The sequence below is a fragment of the Pongo pygmaeus genome, chromosome X (genome assembly GCF_028885625.2).
Source record: "Pongo pygmaeus isolate AG05252 chromosome X, NHGRI_mPonPyg2-v2.0_pri, whole genome shotgun sequence".
In the NCBI taxonomy this organism is placed as follows: Eukaryota; Metazoa; Chordata; class Mammalia; order Primates; family Hominidae; genus Pongo; species Pongo pygmaeus.
Genome location: NC_072396.2, coordinates 95,695,770 through 95,720,949, shown reverse-complemented (window position 1 = coordinate 95,720,949; position 25,180 = coordinate 95,695,770). Strand labels below are relative to the sequence as shown.

At 33.6% G+C, this 25,180-nt stretch overlaps 1 protein-coding gene and 1 non-coding gene across 3 annotated transcripts in view; both read right to left on the bottom strand.

The window, feature by feature from the left end:
• PCDH11X (protocadherin 11 X-linked) overlaps positions 1-25,180 on the bottom strand; it is an 837,092-nt gene that overhangs the window by 804,023 nt on the left and 7,889 nt on the right. For both annotated transcript variants that reach the window (XM_063660848.1, XM_063660849.1), the window contains exons 2-4: positions 2,324-2,492; positions 1,379-1,484; positions 660-718 (exon numbers count right to left, since the gene is read on the bottom strand). In XM_063660848.1, the coding sequence (XP_063516918.1) occupies positions 660-702 (43 nt within the window). In that variant the 5' untranslated portion in view covers positions 703-718; positions 1,379-1,484; positions 2,324-2,492. The remainder of the gene's footprint in view (positions 1-659; positions 719-1,378; positions 1,485-2,323; positions 2,493-25,180) is intronic.
• Positions 14,114-14,304, bottom strand: LOC129025600 (U2 spliceosomal RNA). The gene has a single exon (XR_008497340.1). It is a non-coding gene; the product is annotated as a U2 spliceosomal RNA (small nuclear RNA).

Here is a 25,180-nt window from a genome sequence, read left to right as displayed (position 1 = left end):
TCCTAAACATTTTTTATTCATCTAAATGGAGATTTGGGGGGATAGCCTATTAGTTTATTAAATCAAATCCTACTCCTACAAGTGCAATAAAGTCTATATATTTATTCATTACAATACTCTCTTGTTAGTTTGGTGTCTATTTGTAAAGTATGTTCTGTACACCACGCATTAGAAATGCAAAACTGAGGAAGAACAGTCTCTCTGCCTAGGGTGCTTGTAGTATTCAGAACAAGTATTTGTTCTGAAAATAGGCACTTCTGGAATTTTTCAGTACACTGATAACTCATGGTCCTAAAGACATCTTTGCACGATCCAGAGGGGCCTTTACAACTTCATTGTTTACCGTCAGTAAACTGTCAATTCTTTAGAAATTGTCAATCCACTGACGACATGTGTGGCCATCCAGGACAATCCAGTAAATTATGCTTACTATAATTTGTGGGATTTTACATCTCTCCCTACATGGTATCAGTATATTGGAATATAGACTTCCCCTTCCTCTCATCCAATCTCACTGTTAACATTTTAAACTCAAAACAAATCTTTTAAGAAAATGAAAGCTTCAAACATGAAAAACTGGAGTTCAGATAAAATTACTACTCCTGAAAAGACCCAGAGGAAAGGAGACGTATATGGTATTTAATATATATGAAACTCACCTTGAAATATCTGAATTAAAACCCACTGTCGTTCAGTCCTCATAGTGCTCTGCAATCAGCTGTCGAGTGGGGGATAAAAAGAGGGAGGGGAAGAAAAAGGTCTTTGCCTCCAGTACATTGTAATCAGTTTAAACTTAAATGAAATAGATGCACTGAAAAGATAGGGCTTCAATAACCCAAATGCTGCACTAGATAGGAGGTTCCATGGCAGGACCTCAGAGTGCTGTTAGCAGCAAATCATCCAGGATTCTGAAATGTAGGCATAAAATATTTTTTGAATTAAAACTGCAGTGAAGTCTCTGCTATCCTTATTTGTCTGCTAATGAAAGCTTAAATAAAAACACCCTCCCCACCAACTGCTATTATTCCTTGGATCATTACAACAGTTTTATAAACCTAACACATAAAATTGGGAATCTGCATAGGCTTATCAAACAGTAGACAGGATAGATTCAAAGTTCTATTTATATGGAATAGGTGTGATCCTAGCCCCATTGGCTAGTGGTATTTATTTCCTGACTCTGAGGAAAATGGTTATGCCTGCCTTGAATGGCAATCACACAATATACGTCACTAAAAATGCTTGATTACCTACATATCTATTTCAATTTTTTCAGTTACGAACCTGATCTTAGCTATAATGCGTCTTGTTATCAATTCATACTCTCTTAGGGGGGAATTTCTAATTCTTTAAGGAGGATAGCAAAACATTGTCTCACCCAAGCTTGTCAGCTTCTTCACAAGATTACAAAGTTGAGAGCAGCTGAGGCAAAACCTCTCTGGTATGTGATCTGTGGAATCCTTCTTATTCACAACAGGATTTTCCTATGAGGGGTCAAACACTTTGAGTTGGATTTCAAGAAACCACAAATCTAAATTAAACAAGTAGACAACACATGACAGAGGTCCATCATTATATGGCAGGATCCTCTAATTAGCTGTAATGGCTACAAATCAAGAAAAGGTTAAATATTTCTGAATAATTTTAGATTTTGGAAAAAGGGAAGCAAAGAACATAAAGATTGTGTTTTATGATCTCATGAATCTCTCTTGGATTAAAAAACAAAAAATCCCTGATACTTTGGGAGGTAGGGTATACTGGAAGGTATTTCTTAGCTTTAACAGGGAATAAGCTATTAAAATTTTTGAAAAGCCAGCCTAGTCTGCTGTATTCTTATTCTAATTAAGCCAGACTTGTTAAAGCATTTAATGCATATTTATATGGAAAATATGACATCTTCCTACCTACATAAATTATTCTGAGTTTTATATTATCAATGTTGCAAAAAATATGGATTAAATGAAATGTGATAATAATGATACTAATATAAATCTTCAACTTTGAGGGGTAATTGCTTGTATTATAAATGTCTATGAATCATACTTTTTATTATGGGAAGTGGTAATCCTATGCCTTATTATTTGTTATTATGATCTCCCTCGAATTCCATAGACATGTTTCTCTCATCCATTCCTCCAGCAAAATTTTCTAGAGCAGTACTATCCAATAGAACTTTCTGCAATGATAAAAATATTTTATTAAAATAATCTGCATGGTCCAATATGGTAGCCGATTGTGCCTATTAACCACTTGAAATGTGGCTAGTGCAACTGAGGAATTAAATTCTTAATTTAATTTAATTAATTAAAATTTAAATACTCACATGTAGCTAGTAGCTACCATATTCAACAGCACAGTTCAGAGATACTTCGCATTCTGAATTTAATTTGGAGTATGCATGAATTTACTTAAGGAAAATGTGTTTTGTTAAGATATTCCATCCTCTTCCATCCATTCATCCATCCAGCTGATCTGTACTTTTTAAGCACCCTCTGTGTATAAAGAACATGTTAAGTTTATGTAGTGGGGGAGATAATACAAGATTTGTAGAAGATAAATATTATACTAAATAGGCTAAGTGACAAAGGACAGAGCAAAGTGATATGATAGTACCAAAGAATGTGAATACTTTGAGGTAACGGAATTAAGAAGAGGTTCATGAAAGAAGTAGCTCTTTAAATGTTTTTGATAAATAGCTGGAAGATGTAGGAAGAAAGATTGGAAGAGAAAGAGATTACAAGATAAAAAAGTCTAAAGTTTAATCTGGAATGTAGGTATAAAGAAGAGGAAGTAGTCCAAAGCTTTTGAAGTGTGAATGACTGAAGAAGTTAGTGCCAAGAACAGATAAGGCAAAGACAGAAGAAGAATATGTTTTATAAGAAAATGTTGAGACTAAGTAACACAATTTACTTTAATCTGAGATTTTATAAGTTACTTAATTATAAAAGTTATTTGTGATAAACTTTAATTACAAATAAGCTGAAATCGTAGCCATTAAACAAACCTTATACGTTAGTTATAATTTTACTAAAGATAAATATGATCAACGTGGAAATAAGATATGCTTAAAGAGACTTCTAGTAATGGGTGAACATTAATCATCTATTTAACCTTCCACATTAGCTTCTGTATTTAAAGACTAAAGATTAGAACAGCTACAGTAAGTGCAGATAAACACAAACATACATGAATTTTCTCTTACTTTCTGTATATAATTGTTTGGGCAGTGCCAGATAACCTAAATTTTATTATTTTTTTTCATGTCCCAGGGGAGTGCCTTAAATACTTCAGCCACTATTACATTTTTTATTAATCTAAAAGCAAAGACCAAAATACTTTGAGAAAGTAGATATCCTCATAATGTGATATGGATAGCTAATCAAATGCCATAAATATGGAACCTTAGTGATAGATTTATCAATGCCCAGATCCATCACACATTCCTCTTTTTTTTCTTTTTTTTTTTGAGATGGAGTCTAGCTCTGTCATGCAGGGTGGAGTGCAGTGGCACAATCTCGGCTCACTGCAACCTCCGTCTCCCGGGTTCAAGCGATTCTCCTGCCTCAGCCTCCTGAGTAGCTGGGATTACAGGCGCCCGTCACCATGCCCAGCTAATTTTTATATTTTTAGTTGAGACATGGTTTCACTGTATTGGCCAGGCTGGTCTCGAACTCCTGACCTCATGATTTGCCCGCCTCGGCCTCCCAAAGTGCTGGGATTACAAGAGTGAGCCACCGCACCCAGCCACAAATTCCTTTTGAATATACATTTATTAACAACTGTGAAATTTGAATAAAAGTTAATATTATCTACAGAGATCTTTGTTATTTTTGCTTTGCCTCTGTGGATTAATGTTTACTATTTTGACCAGAAAATCTTTCTTTGCAAACAAAGGAAGAATTGAATAATGTTTCCATAGTTTGAGTAAATAAAATTTTAAATAAATAATCAGGTATTTAATACAAATACATAATCAGAAGAGTGGGAGATAGGTTATATCTCTGCCTTTAATAAAGATCAGTCCAATAATGGGTTAAAGTTATTTTTCTAGCTGAACCTTCATCCCTGGATCGACAGAGCTAACAGATAAGGGTGTTATTTCTTTGAAAGCAATGATGAATTCCATAAATTTTACTAAATTAAGTATTTTTTTCATTAATGTTTATCATAAAAAATTTTTTAATTGAAAAGTTGTAACCCTTTATATTTAATATTTTGTGAACTAGTCAGATGCACTTCATGACTTAGGGGCTACAGCTATGTTGGTATTTTTTTTCTCCTAGAATGATTTATGAAGAACAAGAGGTTGTGAACCTCTTGTGAACCTATGAATACGCAGTTTGCTAACACATAGATTCTAAAATTCTGAAATTTCTGATTCTAATAAAATACCTCTATGAATTTGGCCACCCAATAGAATGTTGGTGGGTGAATTAAAATACTACTTCACCAATATTTCTCTCTCTCTCTCTCTCCCACCCACACACACACACAGACACACACACACAAAACCATCCTCATTAGTTGATTCAAGCTTATTGATATTAATTTGTCAATTCCAGTTGCTGTCTTAGTTATTGATTCTTCCTGTTGACCTTTATTTATTTTTAATTTTTTTAGAGACACGGTTTTCTCTGTGTCACCCTGGTTGAAGTGCAGTGGCACAATCATAGCTCACTACAGCCTCCAACTCCTGGGCTTGACCAATCCTCCCACCTCAGCCTCCCAAATAGCTAGGACTACAAGCACACATGAACAGACCTAGCTAATTTTTTTTTTTTTTTTTTGTAGAGATGAGGTCTTTCTATGTTGCCCAGGCTGGTCTCCAACTCCTATTCTCAAGCCATCCTCCCATTTTGGCCTCCCCAAACACTGGAATTACGGGCTTTCAGCCACTGTGTCCAACCCCTGTTCACCTTTATATCGATACGGTTTATGGAGATATTTCTGTTAAAAGATAAACTACTTGAATTTTGTTCAATTTAGAGTTTTATTTCACTGCCTTTCCCTGATCCTTAGAATGCATACGTCTATAAGACCACATCTTTGGCATTATTTATAGTAGAAAAACTTTACCTTTATTCAGATTTTGCAGAAACTATGAGTAAAATGTCTACTTTCTGCTGTTGTGTACATTTTGCTATGTGATGGCGTAGATACAGTCAGTAAGGGAAAACCACAAGGAATATCGACACTAGCCCCTGTCAATGGTAAGAAAGTTTCTGAAGTTTTTTTTGTTGTTTTTTCTGCACTAAGTATGGTCAAGTACCACATTCCAGTTTGCCTGTTATCCCTCCGTCAGCGTAGGCCTAAGCTTAAACTCAAATTGTAACTTGCATACGCAAATTTAATTTGCATAGAAAAATTGAGTTTTTCAGTGAGACTAAAATTCCCATAACCAGGGTGTCTTATTAATTGAAAAGTGATAGGAAAACTCCCACAAATGAAGTAACTGTAATTTACACTTCTTGTGAGTTATCATCTTGAGGAAAGTTTCTTTTGTAGTTTCAGATTTCTGTGGACTACAATTTTTAAACAGGTGTACTGTGAAGAATATGAGAAATCTCCACTTAGAGAATTTAAGATGTCTAAGAGAATTGTCACAACTGTGAAAGGTGAGAAGCATCAAATGCCCTTTGTCCCCTTTTTAAAGAAACAACATTTTCTAATGGATATCAAACTCTTGAAGTGGAGGTGTTTTAGCACACACAAGACATTCCTCCACTTTCATTTTTTTTATTCTAGCAAGTTTTATTTTTGGCATACTTCAAGACAGGAAAAAATGAGTATTTCTTGCCAATTTCCAAAAATTAGCAAATCCTTAAAATATTCATTATAAGTAGATCAAAACATTCAGCCACATGCTATTACAAAGGCAGTCAATTTAAATCAAGTTTGACTAGCAAACTTTCTTCTCCCACACCCACTTTTACAGTCCTGCTGATCTCCCTACTTTATAGTCCCTTATTCACATAAAATATACTAGATTATTTAAGAAAAAGTCCTAGGCACTTCACTTATCCAGTATCACCTTCATATTAACAAATATTATTTTCTTTTTATTTGAGGTGGGTAAGCATTCTATTTATTTTGCCCTATATCTTTTTTGTCCTAATCACTTATTTTAATTTGCGACAGGATCTCATTCTGCCACCTAGGATAGAGTGCAGTGGTGCCACCATGGCTCACTGAAGCCTCTAACTCCTCAGCTCAAGTCATACTCCCACCTCAGTTTCCCCTGTAGCTGGAATTATAGGTGCACGTGTCACTGTGAGGAGCTAATTTTTTTAAAAAAATGTTTTTTGTAGAGACAGGGTCTCACTATGTTCCCCAGGCTGGTCTGGAACTCCTGGGCTCGAGCAAGCCCCCTGCTTTGGCCTCCCAACGTGCGAGGATTACAGGTATGAGCCACCGTGCCCAGCCTAATCACTCATTTTAGTGTGAAACTACTCTAAATACATGAAACTGATAAACACTATTGTGAATATGTTTCTATTCTAACATTAGAACCTTGGAATATTAGAAATTCCTTTTTGAGATGTTACTACAAATACTGATTTTTACATGCATACACATACATGTATGTATGTATAATATATATGAGATATGCAATATATAGATGAAAAGGGTCTAGTGTCTAGTTTAAAGAACGCCAGAAGATTGGATGATGAAATTCCCTTTAGGGAGAAACTGAATTCTGGATCTGAAACTTGTATGTTTTTTGTATATTTCTGTATCTTGGGGGACTAAAATGTTTCAAAATGGCTACTACATTTAAATATGTTGAAATAAGCAATTTTTAAATAGATCACGTGAATAGAATTAGAAGTGGTTGTAGAAAGAAACTTAAATCTTATCATTATCCTTTATATTCACATAAAAAGTCCTTCTTAGAACAAAGTGTGGTATATTCGTTGTTCTTTAACATACCACAAAGGGAAAATGTAACTTCTAGGAGTCTTTTTGTAACTTCAGTTATCATAAATGGAAATGAGTATTTTTCCTGACCATTTTACTATGGGTTATATTTACTATAGGTTATATTTTACTATAGGTTATATTTACTATAGGTTATATTTATAATCTCTGATTATACCATGTTGAAAAATGAAAGAAGAACATTATTCTTGGATTTCTCTCTAAAACTGAGTAAAGTTCCTCTGGAAAATTATTCTTTCTAAGTAGGATGAAATAATATTTATTTGGCTGTCTTTTATCATGACATTTTATCATATGCCTATTATTATATGAACCATTTTTAAACTTTCATGCTTAAATTATATAAATATCTAATGGTTCAAAACTAAAATGTTTGTAAATATACAATTTAACCATAAATAATTACACTTTGAACTATACCCTCTCTGACCTAATAAAGTGATCAGTTTAAAAATACAATACCACTTTTGTCATAAAAGCAAAGAAATCCACAACTTTTATACATGTTGATTGAACAGTCGTTTGAAAATGATAAAGTAACATTTACTTAAAGTAGCACGTATTTAAAAATAGAATTTCCTCAGAAATACCAGATTCCTCAGAAAAGCCGATAAATACATTACTAAAGACTGTATACACAAAAGTTAAAATTTTAATTTAATTAATTATATTTTAAACGGTCTTTATTTTTTTCTTACTTCCTCTCCGATTAATTAAAAATGGCCAGAACCACTTGAAATATAAAACTGCCATTCATATTTTGTGGCGTTATTGTAAATAAATCATATTCTCACTGACCAAAAAAAATTTCCATAAAAATGGTATATTTTAAGGATATAATATTCTTTTAATTAGCTCGATGATTTTTTAAAATGATTAATTTTGCTAAGAGCTTGAAAAGACTTATTTGGTAAAAAGAGAGAATGTATCATGTTAACATTGCTTAAGCTATTAAGAAACAATATTCTTTATTTGTAGACTACTGTTGCCAGCAAGGCCACCAATACAAGAAGCATAAAACTTCCACAACTTAGCCAACAGTGGGGATTATCTCTATCCATATGTGATTGAAAAAATGTGGGAAAATTCAGTTTTCTACTCAGGTTATTTGGATTCCTGCTGCCAAGATCATATACACACTAGCAAACACCTGCAAGTCCTAATCCTATTAAAAAATATATAAAGGAAATACAGATCCATGTTTCTGCAAATTACTATGCTGACAAATATAGTAATTCACTAAGCAGCTGGGGTCATCTTAATACAATTTCCAAAGAATGTAATCAGTTATTAGAATAATAGTAGCTACCATTTATTGAATTCTTATTACATGTCAAGAACTGTGCTAAGTGTATTTAATACAGCAGTCTTATGACATATGCACTGTTATTGTGACTTCCGTTTACATATGAGGAAATTGAGACTTTAAAAGTTTCAATAACTTGCCCAAGGTCACAGACCTATTAAGGTATACAGCTAAAATTTGAAAGAAGATTTATATGAGTCGAAAGCTTAAGCTCTTAGCTACTACACAGACTTTAAACAATACAAAATATGTTTATTTTTCACTTACACTAACATAAATAAAACTTAGTAAAGTTTTGGAATCAGAATCTAGATTGTAATTATTAAGGACATCACCCAATAAAGAGCTCTTCTGTTTGAAATCCGAGTTTAGAAAAAAAAAAATGAAAAAGAAAACTGATGGCAAATGGTTTTGTTAATTTACCTTTTTCTCAGGAATCAAATTTTGCAGAATTTCTGATAATGAGATAAACAATTATTCGGAGGCTTTATTCTGTATGTTTCTATAATCCATATTAAATTGCAGACACAATAAATCTACAGAAACAAAAAATGCTAACATTTGATCCAAATGCCTATCTTATTAGAAAAATGCCTATTCATTCAATAAGTAATTGAATAGGAAAATAGATTTACTTGATGCTACATTTCATTGAAATTGATGTTGCATATTTGGGTAATTTGTACTGAGGCATTAATAGAACTGTGTTTCGTTTTTCAGGAACTCATATTAACATTAAATCCGAAGTCTCAACTTTATAAACTGACTTTCATTTGATCTTAGCCAAAAGGCTGAGAAGTGATCAAATCTCACTTCCTCCAGAAGTATGCATTATTCATAAAGACTTCTTCAACACTAATTTTTACTTAAGACTAAGTAATTGTCCGGACAAATTTGAAGATATGAGGAGAAATTCAGAAGATAGCTCCACTGATAATTATGATTTTCTCTGTTTAAGTACATCTGAACTATGACCTTTGTTTACTGGTTGAAATAGATAAAATTGCTGATATTTAACCAATTTTGACCTGAAAAATAGAAATTTCATGTAGTCCGACTTCATATATTCTATATAGATATTTAGTCAGACTTTCCACTAATATGCAATTCTCCATACAAATCACTACATCAATAAGAAAAGATTTATTCCAAATATCTGGGAAAAGCACAAAACTAAGTGTGCAGGAAAACTTATTTCATGCAGGTGGGCATTAATAAATATATGGAAATTATCAGAATGTGTGGGCCTTCTTAATAATGTAACTTTAATATGGGGTGAGGAGTAGGATGTTTAAATATGCAAAGATAAATTTCCTATTTGAGAGCTGTTAAAAGCACAGCAGACAAGACAAGGTGTGGTGGTGAGAAGCAGGAAACAGAGGATCCAAAAAGGTGTATTTTAGTCAACAGAATTAATTGATGTAAATTATGTGCAGCATACTGTACTAGCATAGGTAACTGTAACTGTGAAGAAAAAATGATAAAAGACACACAAATATGAGCTGAGAGAGAATCCTTTTCTAGTATCTACATAAAGAAAATTGCCCATATTTAATTTGAAAGATTTCCACTGAGGGGGAACACAGATTGCCAACAACAACTTAGATAGACATGTTACTCCATCTTTTCTAATGTGTGCATGCAGATGTATGTGTATGATTGTCAGCATTGCTCCTTGAACATATAGAATGCTATGAAGGACAGGAAGAGAATCTGCCCCACTTGCTGTAAGAGCAGTTTCCTGAATTATTTCAGTGAAGCATTTTCTCTCGAGACCAATTCTTCAAGAAAGTGCATTGATAATGCATCAGTGTGCTTTCAAATCAATCAGGATTTTATTGTTTCATTTAAATAAAGTTATTTAATATATGTTGGCCTTTCAGACTCTTGCCTCTCCTAAGCATCTTTCACATATATTGTCATCTAAGTGTGACTGGGAGTCATATGTAACACCTGGAGGACTGATAACAAATGCCATTTTTAATACATTCTGAGAGCTTGATATTTGGAGTCTATGATGAATTCATTTACACAATGAAGAATCTTTCTGCAAAACAAATCATTAGTAATTAATACTGCATTCATATCATGTATAATTTCAGCTTTAATGTGAAAATATTTCTAGTTTTAAAATATGTAATTTATCTATACGAATTCACTTTGTGTATAAAGTGTTTTAAAGTGTTTATATCACTCCAAAAATGTAACTTTCACTAATGAAAGAAAAGTTTACTTTATTCTGGAAAATTATGCTTGGCTATTTCCTTCCCCTTGAATATAATCAAAGGCAATCTACTACTTCAATGCAAATGTTTTTCAAACAGTTTCTGTTGAAGAAATCTCCATTATTCAGGCACAATATGCAGCCGATGTTACCTTTTGTCTGCATTATGACTCAAGACCCTCTTTTTTTTTGTTGACTAACAAAGGCAGAAAATGAATACTGCTGTTTAAAATCCTTTATGTTTTCTTTTAAATTCTTTTGAGTTGAATAAGTAACTGCCCTTCTTATTTAAATCATTTTACTTGAAGCCTAGATGGGATAATAAACTTTTTTTTTTTTGAGACAGGGTCTTGTTCTGTTGCCCAGGCTGGAGTGCAGTGTCATGATCATGGTTCACTGCAGCCTCCACCTCCCAGGCTCAAGTAATCCTCCCACCTCAGCCTCCAGAGTACCTTGGTCTACAGCCGCATGCCACCACACCTGGCTAATTTTTTATTTTTGGTAGAGACGAGGTTTCATCATGTTGCCCAGGCTGGTCTGGAAGTCCTAGGCTCAAGCTCTCTGCCCCATTCCACCTCCCAAAATGCTGGGATTACAGGCCCGGGGCGCCCAGCAATAAACCTGTTTTTAAAAAACAGCATTTCTATGTTTTAAGTAAAAATGAATAACTTTTGAATGTAAAATAAATATCCCTAATATTAAATGTAAGCCATCAAGTATCTTAACATGAATGATCAACTGAATATATTTATTATAAGGTTAGTTTGCCTTTGGTTTTGCCTTTTTTCCAAAGTCAATGATAGCAGTAGAAAGGGTCTAAATTTTCAAAAGAAAGCAATTGCTACCTCACATGCTAAATGGAAACAACCAAAACTAGGTACATGAACATTAAGTTACACATAGAAAATCATTTTAATTACAGCAAAATAATCTATTATGTATCATGTTTGTTCCAAATGCTAATAAAAAATATCCATAGTTTTCTGTGTTAATTTTGTCAGACAACATTTAGATATACGGTATATCAAAGCCTTATTCTCCTAGGCATATATCCTTTTACTGTGCATCTCCAAGACAACTGAGGGCTAAAGTCAGAGCATGGGGCAAGCAGTTGCCTTAAAGAGCCAAAGCACATATTCCTAATTGTACATTTTGTTTTTACTTTTAGACAAAGAGATGCTTAAAAACAGAATAATAAAGGAGATTTTCAAACTGATTATTTTTTGACATAGATGCCTATTTGTAGAAGAATAGAAGTAGAAAACAGAGTGAACTGCAGTAAAATATTTAATTTTTCAACAACTTACTTCATGAAGAAAGAGTAGTGAAAATTCAATGGAAGAAGGAAAAAAGGGAGTAGAAGGAAAAGAAAAAGTGGGGTGAAAATGGAAAGAGTGTGAAAAGTGTTATGTAAAAATATTTTCTTTTTGAGACAGAATCTCTCTCTGGCGCCCAGGCTGGAATGCAGTGGCGCGGTCTCGGCTCACTGCAACCTCCGCCTCCCGGGTTCAAGCGATTCTTGTGCCTCAGTCTCCCGAGTACATGGGATTATAGGCGTGTGCCACCTCGCCCGGATGATTTTTGTATTTTTAATAGAGACGGCGTTATGCCATGTTGGCCAGGCTGATTTCGAACTCCTGGCCTCAAGCAATCCACTCACCTCGGCCTCCCAAAGTACTGGGATCAATTACAGGCGGGAGCCACGGCACCCAGCCGCAAAAACCTTAATGAGGTATCAGTTCAATCTCCCTACTATGTGAACCTGGCAACTTTCTCGGACCCTTTTAACTCCCCTAACCTGGAATGTTGTAGGGTCTGCTAAAGGAGTCAAAGTGCTACTAGTGTCAAAGCAATAAAAGATATTTGGAATTGATTCTGTAAATGAAACCTTAAATGATCTAGTTTGTTATTCCTTGATTAGTATACATGAAAAATGCAAAATTTTTATTTAGGAACATATGTATAATGATTATATTGCCATTTGTCTAAGCAAGAATATATGGACATATGTATCCATATATGCCTCTCCATAAATACTAATGTCTAATATATGAATAATAGACATATATCTCTATAAGTGCACTTGCAAAATGTGTAGAAAATATACAACTCTGTTATGTGGCATCTCATCTGGTTTTATAAGTTATATGTAACACCTAATTTTAAAAACTTATTTATTTGCTTATGAACACATATCAGTGTTCAGTGTTTATGGTAATTTATGAATATAAATGTTTAACATCTAGAGCCTCACACCTTTCAGTTCTATTCTGAATAATACATTTTTATTCAAGTTTTATCACTCATTTGCACAGTCAGACAAGTTGTTAAAGAGTCATTATTTTTATTTCACAACCAGGAAACTCAGTAGTTTTGCAGAAATTCATAGTAAATCAAGTGAAAGGCCAGAAATCTACTTTCTTTTGTGAATCTTTAAACAACCTTATCAAGCTCATTTATGTCATGTATCACATTATACCAAAAAAATGTGTTTTACTGTTCATAGCAAACAGTCTCTTAGTAATCAACTCACACTCACTCTTGTGAGCCTAGTACAATTCCTCAATAGACGTGGTCTTTTACTTAACAGAATTATGTATGTTTGTGGTTTATTATTAATTGAAGGATAATAGAAATTTTAGCTATAGATACACTTTTTTTAATGTCAGTGAAAAAAAAAGATGTGTGTTTAGGAGGTCATAGATTTAGTTAAAACCTCTATTCAACTTTGTGGAATATCCTAAAATTTTAATTTCAATTATGCATGTATGAGTTTTTTCAAGAGATAATTCTGGAAAATAGAAAATATGGAGTAGGTAAAAAATAAGCTATTCAAAATCTCTGGTGAAGGGTAGGGTTTCATTAAGTATTAATTGATGATATATGATAAGGAAAACAGAATAAATGTGACCTAAGTCTTCATTTTTAAAAGTATGTTTTGAATATAAACATTTTATGATTTATTATATAATTTCAGAAATTATGTATATTATATATATTAAAGGAAGAAATAATCCATGTCTAAGTAAAATACATTCCAACAAGAAATGAGTTCTTACAACCTCACTGCTATCTAGTGGTAATATATCCTTACAGCAGGAAGACAACCTAAGTCCTACAAAAATAGGTTGTTTTCTGTGAAAAGTAGAATTTTCAAGTAACAAAGTGACACTGAATATTAGCAAGAGAAACATAATTTCTAAGCATTATTAAAAACAAATTTCTATTTGTCTAGATCTACTTTGAAGGCCATTGTGTATCATATATTTGTAAAAGTGTCTGTGTACTTACATTTTAGAAAAGTGATTCTACTGATTTTTTTTTTTTTTTTTTTTTTTTGAGATGGAGTCTTACTCTGTTGCCCAGGCTGGAGTGCAGTGGCACAATCTCGGCTCACTGCTACCTCTGCCTCCCTGGTTCAAGTGATCCTCCTGCCTCAGCCTCCTGAGTAGCTGGGATTACAGGCGCCTGCCATCATGCCTGGTTAATTTTTGTATTTTTAGTAGAGATGGGGTTTCACCATGTTGGCCTGGTTGGTCTCGAACTCCTGACCTCAGGTGATCCACCTGCCTTGGCCTCCCAAAGTGCTGGGATTACAGGCGTGAGCCACCACGCCCAGCCTGTAACACTGTGTTTTAACCCCCGAGGGGAACACCGTTCTTGGAGGTACCGCAATACCAGGTCGATGTGTGGAGTGGACAGAGCATGCTCCTATTCCATCTCCCTGCTCCAAAAATCCTTTTAATATATTGTCCTCGGACAGAGGATATATCAGATATTAAACTGATAAGAACAGATAGTACACTCTATCTTAGCCAAAAGGCTGAGAAGTGATACCGATTCTTTTTTTTTTCAAGCTTTTAAAATATCAAGATAAGAAACAAAAAACATAAAACTTAGCTACTACAACGAAAGTCTAGTTGGGCAAATTTCTACCATGCTGTTTCCTTGTCTGTATTTATCAAGCAAATGCATCTGTGTTCATCTGTGTTTTTGTTTGTACTGCATTTGCATCATTATTGCATGATAATAGTTACGAAGAAAATAAATCCAAGAGAAGATATTTTAAATTTTGACTGACTTCTGATCAATATCTTTGACTCATAATATTCCATTCTGACTGAATACCCTAAGGATATGATTAAAGAATAAGGAATTGCTGCATTTTAGTTGTCTTAAGTAGAAATATAGAGTGAGATTTTTGGACAATAAGGCTAATGTCCACATAAAAATAAAACCAGCAGTTAATTTGGAAGAAAATCAGTTAAAATAACTGATTGATTCAACTAGATGTATTATGCAGATGGATTATAAATAAACTCAATTCTCCCTTTATGGTTCAAACAAATGTTATTTAGTTATTTAATGCTGAGAGACATTTTATCCCTCCAGTATTTATCTCAGTATTATGAATCAGGATTTCTGAACAGAGACTAGAATTGAAAGTTCTTATTTTAACTTGAGATTGTCCAAGCAAATCCATTAAAAATCAAAACTGTACATGCCTCTAGATCAAATCTGTCAAATTTCTAATACAAGTGAAATAAAAATGCAATCATCTTTGATGAGAAAGATCACAAGCCATCTATAATTTTAATTTGCTTAAACTTGTTATATAATCTACAACAAAAGTAGAATTATCAAAGGAGAAAATCTAGTTTTAAATTAGACACTTAAAGTGTGTGTGTTCACATTCACCAGGCTGTAACTGAATTGTTAATGACAGGCGATTTTATAGGTAGAATATTTCTCCTACAATTAAGCTGTCCAGAAGAAAGAAGAAAAATCTTAATATTCAGTTTAACTGATGTACTTTTATGTTTCCTCAAGGCATGGTGTTCTACACTCCTAACACAGTTAATAAAGCTGAGAAATGGATATAATATAAAACATTTATCTAAAGAGAAATTGAAAAGTTTATGTGCATAGTAATTATTAATATAGTTAAATGATATTTCAAAATATAAACAAAAATACATCTATATTTCGCATTCTGGTTAAAAATCTGGACTGTGAAGTGAAAAAGATGTGAGTGTGATCCCTGATGTGGCCATTTACTGTCTTTGTATATTTAGGCAAGTCTCAATTTCTATATTCATACCATGGAAATAATTAGACTACCTCCTACTTCACAGAGGCACAGAGGTAGACATTTAAGATATAGATAACTAAGGATTAATTTGTACCAACTATATATATAATGATTATCCAGTAAGCAAAATGTAATTATTTTGGTAAATTTGGCATTGGTATTTTAACCATAATCTTTGGTTCAAAATGAACTTGGGTTTTTCAGTTATTGTGAACTTATTACTTTTAATAATCAGTTTATCAAGTCAGCTATATCTAGAAGAGATAAGAAAATGATATTGACAATTTTTCTGCCCTTTTAGTCCTTTAACAGTTTCCAACTTTACTTGTTTGCCTTCAGTAGCTTCTGAATCAAGGAGATTCTTCCTCATTGAATTTTTTCACCACATTACTAAAATTTCAAAATTTATCTATATAGTAGTTTCAAAATAGTTATGCAATTAAAAAAACTACACCAAAAATTTTCTCTGAAAATTAAAGACGTTCAAATTATTTCTTAAAATAATTTACTCTAAAAATTTATACTATGCAGTAGGAATACATGGCTCTGGTAGAAAAGAACACAAAAAATTAATAGACCAATAACTATGTTAGATCAAATGCTGTCTGTTCACAAGGAAAATCTTTTACATTTTGGAAAAAAAGATAGCTATGTAAAATAAATTTTCATTCAAACAAATATAACAAGACTAAAATATAACTGAGGTTGCTGGCTTTTATACTACTTCCTTGCACTTAATCAAACTTGTTAATTTATATTTTGAGAACAGCATGACCTTTAAAGGTATGTTTGCTGAAGAATAGTTTAGAACTCCATTCCATTAATCTATTAAAAGTCTAATGTGTTAGACATTTTTAGCAACAGAGCAAAAACCTTTAAAATATTTAAAATGGGGTAAATATTTATTTTCCTGTAAATAAGCAAAACATAAGTTCAATAAATTGGATGACTGGTATTGCTTATGGAACATTAAAACTTTACCTTAATGTATTTTGGGGTCTTAAGTCATAGGGATCTGCTACTAAAATTAAGATGACTATAAAACTGTTCTTACAGTATTTCTGCAAAACAAACTTCTTGGATTCAAGAGAGATCTAAGTTGCAGTAAAGTACTATAGTGATATTTCAGTAAAATTTAAAGTTTAAATTGTAGCATAAAACCTCATGTAGGAGACGTCCCTCACATTCAAGAAGGTAAATGTTATAACGTATGTAACATTGCTTTGTAAAATTTAAGTTTCATTCAGAAAATTAGTTAATGAGTTAGTATATTTATGTCTTTAATTTGTTGAAAAAGAGTCACCATTTTACTATTTAACACACATTAGTTTGGTATTTACTATTCAAATCTATAACCAAAACTAGTTTTAACACTTTGGACTATTTTGGGCTATATGATCATTATACATGTGATTTAAAAAAATGTACATAAGCCCTTTTACCATGGTGAAAGATGTGACAGGACAATATAGTGAAAAGCACACTGACTAGGCAGACCTAAATTCTATTTCAGACTGCCACTAAGTTGCTTTTGTGACCTTGGGCAAGTCACTTCGAAGGGAATGGAACCTTCTGTAAAACAACACACGTTAAGTCAGTAGGTGTAACTGTTCATAGCTCGTAGTTAAACAGTATTTGTGTTTTAAGTTACTTCCAAAAAAGCACAAGTTATGCACAAAGACAAAAAAATATCAAAAATGACCCTCTGTATTAGTCTGTTTTCACATTGCTGATAAAGATATACCCAAGACTGGGCAATTTACAAAGGAAAGAGGTTTAATGTAGAACTCACAGTTCCACGTAGCTGGGGAAGCCTCACAATCATGGCAGATGGCAAGGAGGAGCCAGTCACGTCTTATATAGATGGCAGCAGGCAAAGAAAGGGGTTGTGCAGAGAAACTCCCATTTTTAAAACCATCAGATATCATGAGACCCATTCACTATCATGAGAACAGCACAGAAAAACCCGCCCCTATGATTCAGTCATCCCCAACCAGGTACCTCCCACAACACATGGGAATTATAGGAGCTACAAGCTGAGATTTGTGTGGGGACACAGAGCCAAACCATATCAACTTCCTAAGTAAAAACAGGAAAATCAAATAAACTAGAAATTCTAGGTTATTATAGAATGCTTAGGGACATGCATTTCACTACAATAATTCCTACTTTCTTGATTTGGAGCCACTAATAATGAGAACAGAAAGAATACCCCAACAGCAAACAATTAAGTATATTTTCATCAAAACATTGCTAGTCATGATTTACCTCAGTGTATTGCTAATTCAGTAGAACCTGAATATCTCATCACAATTTGTACTTTTTCTGCAAAGAAATGTTATCCCTAACCTAGATTCTATATCTGAGAAACATTTCCTTTCTTTCCTTCCTTTATTAAAAATCTCAAATCACTACATAATTCCTAGGTTAAATTATCTACCACCAGTAACTCAGTCTACATGGCAATGGTGAAAAGCTCATGGAATCTTAAGTTACTCCTAACTAAATTGATGATGACTTTAGGCAAGCCATTTAGCTAATCTGGACTAGCCCAATTCTTCATTTGAAAAACAGAAATGGACAAAAGAAAGGGAGGATAAAAATGTCTGCCCCAGCTAATCCACAGGGTTGTTTGAAGTGTTAAATGGTTATATGTAAAGGCTTCTTTCAAGAAAACATTCACGAATAAATATCACCTTTATGTGGAACTGTAGTTTTAAGGAAACTTTACAATAAGGACAGCGTTTTTCTTATATTCAATGGCACTTCAGCACAATATGTGTCATCATTTATATTTTTAAGTCTACTAATTAACTCATGGTTTTCACTAAAGAAACTAAACAGGGTTTGCTTCTCTAAGAGAGAAATATATTTTTGTAATAGTTTCTAATAATCTAGTTCTTCCAATGGAAAACAAAGTATGAGCTCAGTGGATAAAACTATTCACCCCACATGGTTAACTACTATTACAGAAATCTGTTACGGAAATGCTTGAATGTAATTCAAAGAAAATTAGAAACTTGAAACCTACCAAAGTTCTGTGATCAAGCATTACCAGTACTTAGCCAGAGTAATACACCTTAGTGTATTATTAACAGTCTATATCTAAGCCAACCCATAGCCATAATTTTCCTTTTTGCTCCCAAATACTCTCCCTCTAGACCTATTATTTCAAATACTTTTATCTTCACAGAGAAGACAATCCTTTGGAGTTTGACTCTGATTTCCGAAATTATTTGAAAATTGAACTAAATCCTAATTTGTTTTCCAACTTAGTATTCTTTTCTTGTTCAATCTGATAACATCCTTATTTCCTAGTCCACTATTGACTACTATATAATTGTATAGTTATGTTATTATATGTTTTAAATTACTAAAGCCAGGGATATTACAATAGTTTTGCTGAATAAGATTCAATAAGTGCTCACTGAAACTTTCTAATACAAATTTAAAACTCCTAAAAAAGTAAATATAATATATTCTAAATTGTTATTTAATATATATCCTTAATTATATTTGAACCTAATAAATTGGTGCATATATTAGCTGATAAAACAAATATTATTCCAGGGATAAGAACAAGGATCTACTACTGTCTCTGACACCTAAAAGGTATGTGATTTTAAGAATAGAAAAACTTGTCTTGCCTCTTTCCTCATATGTTAAAAATATATAATATATGCAATACCTGTTTCACAGAACTGTTGTGAGATTCAGATGAGACAAAATCTGCCAGAGTACCCTAAAATGCAATGAAAGCAATTTAAAAGTGATAATGTAATTATTTACATAGTAAAATCTGTGATATTAGTGATATTGCCTTTAGTAGTTACTGCAAAGTGTTATTTCCAGTATTTTGTTTAGTTTTTGTGTTAAGTTTCATGATAAATCTGCTTTGATTTTTAGTTTACCTGTTTCAAAAACTTAGTAGTTTCAGTTACAACCAAAGCATGTTCTTGGGTGACCTATTAATGGGAAAACCCACAATTATTTTTGCTTCAATCTAATAGTTGCTATCATTGGCATAGGATACAAAAAATATATAAAGTGTAATGATATTGTAAAGGAAATACTGTATATCATGTTCTCAAAGTGTCTTCCATTTCTCTGAATCATGATGCTTATTTGAGTTGTCAGTCCTTATCCTGGAACCTAATCGTAACTTAGAATTGTAATTTTTTTTCCTAATGAATATAATCAATCCATTTCCTTTAATGTTCTTACTAATTCTTTTGTGATCCTATCATATTATTAGCAATTGTAAGTACTTAGACATTTCGTATATATTATACAGTATTGTCTTCTGGCTAATATTGCTCAACCTTCACTGCCATCTCTTTAAAATCTATTCTTCCAGTATGTGATTTATGATTAAAATTTCATCCAGTTATGTAATATTTTCCTGTAATTAAAACTAAACTCATTCTAAGATCTACTCAAATTGATTCTGAAGCTGGAAATATAAATGACTTAAAGTTATGAAACTGAATTGGAATACTCTGACATCATTATTTTGTTTAATATTTTGAACAATTCTAATATTTGCTAGATTAGGCCAAGAAATTATTTCATATTTTTTCCAGTTATGAGTCTGAGATAGTCTGATTTTTGACATGTATTTAATTACATATGATTTTTTATTTTAATGCCATTGTAAATTAACTCAATTTTTTCTCATTGTCTTAAAACACGAGGCCGGGCGCGGTGGCTCACGCCTGTAATCCCAGCACTTTGGGAGGCCGAGAAGGGCGGATCACGAGGTCAGGAGATCGAGACCACGGTGAAACCCCGTCTTTACTAAAAATACAAAAATTAGCCGGGCGCAGTGGCGGGCGCCTGTAGTCCCAGCTACTCGGGAGGCTGAGGCAGGAGAATGGCGTGAACCCGGGAGGCGGAGCTTGCAGTGAGCCGAGATCGCGCCACTGCACTCCAGCCTGGGCGACAGAGCGAGACTCCGTCTAAAAAAAAAAGAAAAAAATGAACAGATCATGTTCATAGAACTGATATTTCTATTTACCATAGAGTAAGTTTTCTTCTCTATTCTTTGATAATAGAGTATGAAGATGTTTGCTATCTGTTTATTTTGTCTTGATTCTTATATTTCTTTTCCTTTTTGTATATTTTGGAGTTTCCCTCTCAAAAAAAAAAATATAGGGTGTTTTGGCTGCTATACGTGCCCCATTAGGTACATGGAAACAGTCTATGCTTAAATGGTATGGTTTGGATTCGGGTCCCTACCCAAATCTCATGTCCAGTTTTAATCCCCAGTGTTCAAGGAGGGGCCTGGTGGAAGGTGATTGGATCATGGGGGTGGATTTTCCCCTTGCTGTTCTTGTGATAGTGAGTGAGTTCTCACGAGTTCTGGCTGTTTACAAGTGTGTGGCACCTGCCCCTGCTCCCTCTTCCTCCTGCTTTGGCCATGTAAGACGTGACTTCTTCCTCTTCGCCTTCTGCCATGATTGTAAGTTCCCTGAGGCCTCCCTAGCCATGCTTCCTATACAGCCTGTAGAACTGTGAGTCAGTTAAACCTTTTTTCTTTATAAATTACCCAGTCTTAGGTAGTTCTTTATAGCAATGCAAGAACAGACCAATACAGAAAACTGGTAGCAAGAGTGGGGTTCATACCCACATGGACACTAGCTTAACATTATTAAGTAATGTTAAGAGTAATGAAATCCAAGGCAATTTTGGCAGACACTCAAGTTCATTTAGCACTTACAAAAGCATTTTAATCCAATTGGCCCTTTATCTCACTGAGATCCTCAAATTATTACCACTAAACAGACTTTGCTGTTCCTGTAAGTATCAGAGCTTAGAAAAGACTAGTACAGTTTCATTGGGAAGGTGATGGCTTCTGAATCTCAATGGTACAATTAAGACATGAATTCCAACGCTGAAGTGAAAACTTTCAGTTGTTTTCCTAACCCTGCTAGGACTATACCGTGTCTCCTAACAAGCACAATTTAAACATTTACGCTTATTTCAATGGTTGCTTTCAATGTCATTCGTTTTAATTTGATACTGTTTCTGAGCTGCACATAAAGAAATGAGAACTATGAAAGTTTTCCTAAACTAATAATGAATGAAAGTTTCACTTAGATTAAGTGACTATTCTGCTGTATTCTAAGATAAAAGTCTAGTTGTGAGGAAAGTGGTTAGCATGGTGTCTAATTTACCATTTGTTCCCACTTTGAGGACTTTTATTTTGAGATAGCAAATACAAAATAATCTCTACCAAGTGTCTTTCGTTGTTGCTGTTGTTCTGCAAAATGTGTATCCTAATTAGAAAATAAAAAGAAGTTATTCAAATTAGGTAAATGAAAATCTAATTGGATATTTTACTCTAAAATCTGAATGACTAGCTGATATGTTCAATTTTGATATTTTACAAACCAATATCTTTAGGGATCTATACTATACTAAGACTTCTCAGAGCTTTTGGATTTCTTTAAAAAGATTTTAAGATATTGGTACACCATTGACACTGTATGACGAATGGTTTTCATTTTTGAAATGGTATAATCATATGTACAAAGTGTCCATGAAATAGATTTGACTGTAAAATGGACAAGCAACTGGTTGTTATTCTGAATTACAGTTTCAACCAATATAGTCACACCAAAGGTTAAAATCAAATTTAACCTCTAAATACAAATAATTGTAAATCTATTTGAATTTAAAACTTTCATCCATTGCACATACCTAAATTGTTTTTTTTTTTTCTTTTAAGAAATCCTGTTACCCTTGGCTTACTTCATCTTTATCATGCTTGTTTACCAGACTATGGATCAGCGCCTTTCGGATAACTGTAGTTTGAGGGGAAGCAGCTTCCATGTGTACAGGGAGCTTGTTAGAAATGCAGAATTTCAGCCTCACCTAGAATCTACTGAATCAGAATCTGCATTTTAACATTTCTAAATGATCTGTCTGCACATTATAGTTTGAGAAGCACAGGAATAGAATGTAATTTCCTAGAAACTGGAGTTTAAAATAACAAGTCGTTAGCAGTGATGCTGATTGATTAGTAATTGTATATTGGTTCTATTTCTTTCTGAAGTGTGTTGATTCTGTTATATATGCCAGCTATCCAATTTTTGAACATTAGCCTTATATTCCCATATCTGTTTACTCCTGTATGCAGTTCTGAGGCATTCAGAATGTCTGTGACTTCCAGTGAATTCAAATGCTCTTTCTTAAGTAATCCTGCTTTGCACTCATGGCCATTATAAAATGGCCAGCATATATTGTAACTGCTTTATTTTATGGATGGTAAAACTGAATTCATGGACTAAGAAAGGCTGCAGACAAGGAAAGCTTTAAGAACTGTGGAGGCAGACTGAAGGGTAAAAGGTCACTGTCAAACTGAGCAAATTCTTTCTCGATCTAAAAAGAAAAGCAAAGGAAATTCTGCCTGATGAGCTCTCAGGTAAAGGTTTTGTCCTGTTTGTGTGTGTTTGGTGTGTGTATTACCTGTTCTTAAGCCTCTCTTTAAAAAAATTTAATGTATTGGTGTTTTGGAAGATTTTGATTCTCACAACCTAGCAAACAACCATCAAATAACAATTAAGGTATTCTTTTTTCTTTTTTTTTTTTTTTTTGAGACGGAGTCCTGCTCTGTCGCCAGGCTGGAGTGTAGTGGCGCGATCTCGGCTCACTGCAATCTCCGCCTCGCGGGTTCAACGGATTCTCCTGCCTCAGCCTCCCGAGTAGCTGGGAGTACAGGCGCGCAGCAAGACGCCCAGCTAATTTTTGTAATTTTTTTAAGTAGAGACGGGGTTTCACCATGTTAGCCAGGATGGCCTCGATCTCTTGACCTCGTGATCTGCCCGCCTCAGCCTCCCAAAGTGCTGGGATTACAGGCGTGAGCCACTGCGACCAGCCAACACTTAAGGTATTCTAAATATATAATATGAGAAGTAAAAGAGAGAAGCTATCCAAGGCAGTTTCAAAAAGCTTGCATATTTCACACTAAACTGAAAATCAGGCCCTATCATCCAACGCTCTGGTAGTTCTCTTTCTTCTCTATTTGATTTCCTTTCTCCTCCCCGCTTCCTCTGTCACAAAGTAAAATAAAGCAGTCTAAGATTACTCAGGAAAGAAAGGAAAGCTTTTCTTTGGCATAATTTTCCTGCCTATCTTTGCCTGACCCATACTCCCTAACAAACGCACATATGCCCTGGCATAGAGAATGAGATTATGTAGCAAACATCAAATTTTAGAGAATGCACTCAAAATCTTCCCCAGATTATATTTAAAACTTAAAGGAAATGTGTACTTAACTATTTAGGGTAAATATGCATTTATAAAAATAAAACCATCCTTCCAGGAATGTATATTTCTAGCCATTTTAAGTAAATGGGCTTTTCCAGTCATTTTTTTAAAAAAATAAAATACTTAATGCATTGATACTTGAATCCATTCACTTGTTTTCCATATCAAAACATCATTTTTTATGTTTTATAACATAATATGCACAATACAGGTGCTTTTAATAATCTCTATTCAATACAAAATGTGGGAAACAGTAATTTCTAGATCTGAGTCAGAGTGGGAAATTGTTTACTGCAACAAAAAATAAACAAACAAGTTTTGGATACATTTAGCTTTCTGATAAGATACTATTACTAAATTTGAGCAAAGGTAATTAAAAAGCCCTACATGATGGTGTTTTAAAATTCTAAACACATTGGAAAGCAGGGAACAAGTATGTTTGTGGAATAAATTAATTCATGCTATCACCCAATACCTTACATGAACTCCTGTAGCACTCATATCCCATCCCTGAGCCTTCCTTTTCTTATCTGTAAAATGAGGGGTTTGGACTAAATTATCTTTCCGGTCCCTTCCACTTTCAGAGTCTACAAAACCTGCACTATACTTGGTGTACTGTAATGTAGAGTGACAACGAATATTTGTTGAATTCAATTTAATGTGACTACATATTACTTTGTTGTTGTTGTTGTTGTTCATTGTTTTAGCCCTATTAGAATATAAGCTTTTCAAAGACAGAACTCTCCAAAATTTCTTTAAGGGCCATCCTTAACATTTAAAGTATTGCAATGCTGGACAAGCCATAGGTTTTTAGTTATTGACGGTTAATGAATCAATACAGTCAAACTGATAATATGTGCAGAGCCAAGGGACAAGGAAAGAATGTCCTAGATGTCTACTGCTTTTTGTAAAATATCACAGGATTTTTTTTTCCCTTTGCAAAGGGCCTTGAAATAACTTACAATTCCTTCATTTTACTTTTGGGGAAATTGAGGTCCAGGGAGGTGAAGGTTTTTGCCCAAGGTCACTCTCTAGACACTAATAAAACATAAACCATAAAAGACCTTGTGTTCACACAATTTAAATAAACCCCCACTCTCACTGTGCCTGAAACGAGTTTGTAATCTGAAGACAACAAACAATGATTTGAATTTTGGGGGCTTAATATCCTTTTGGTTGATATGATACAAACCCACACTCAACTGATTACCAAAGATATGTTGCTTCCAAAAGGTCATGTCAGGAAAAAAAACACTACCTAAAAATCATTGGCAGACATCCCCTAAAATAAATCTTATGTAAAAATACAGGTGTTCTAAAAAAATGACAGTAGGATAGTAGGATATAG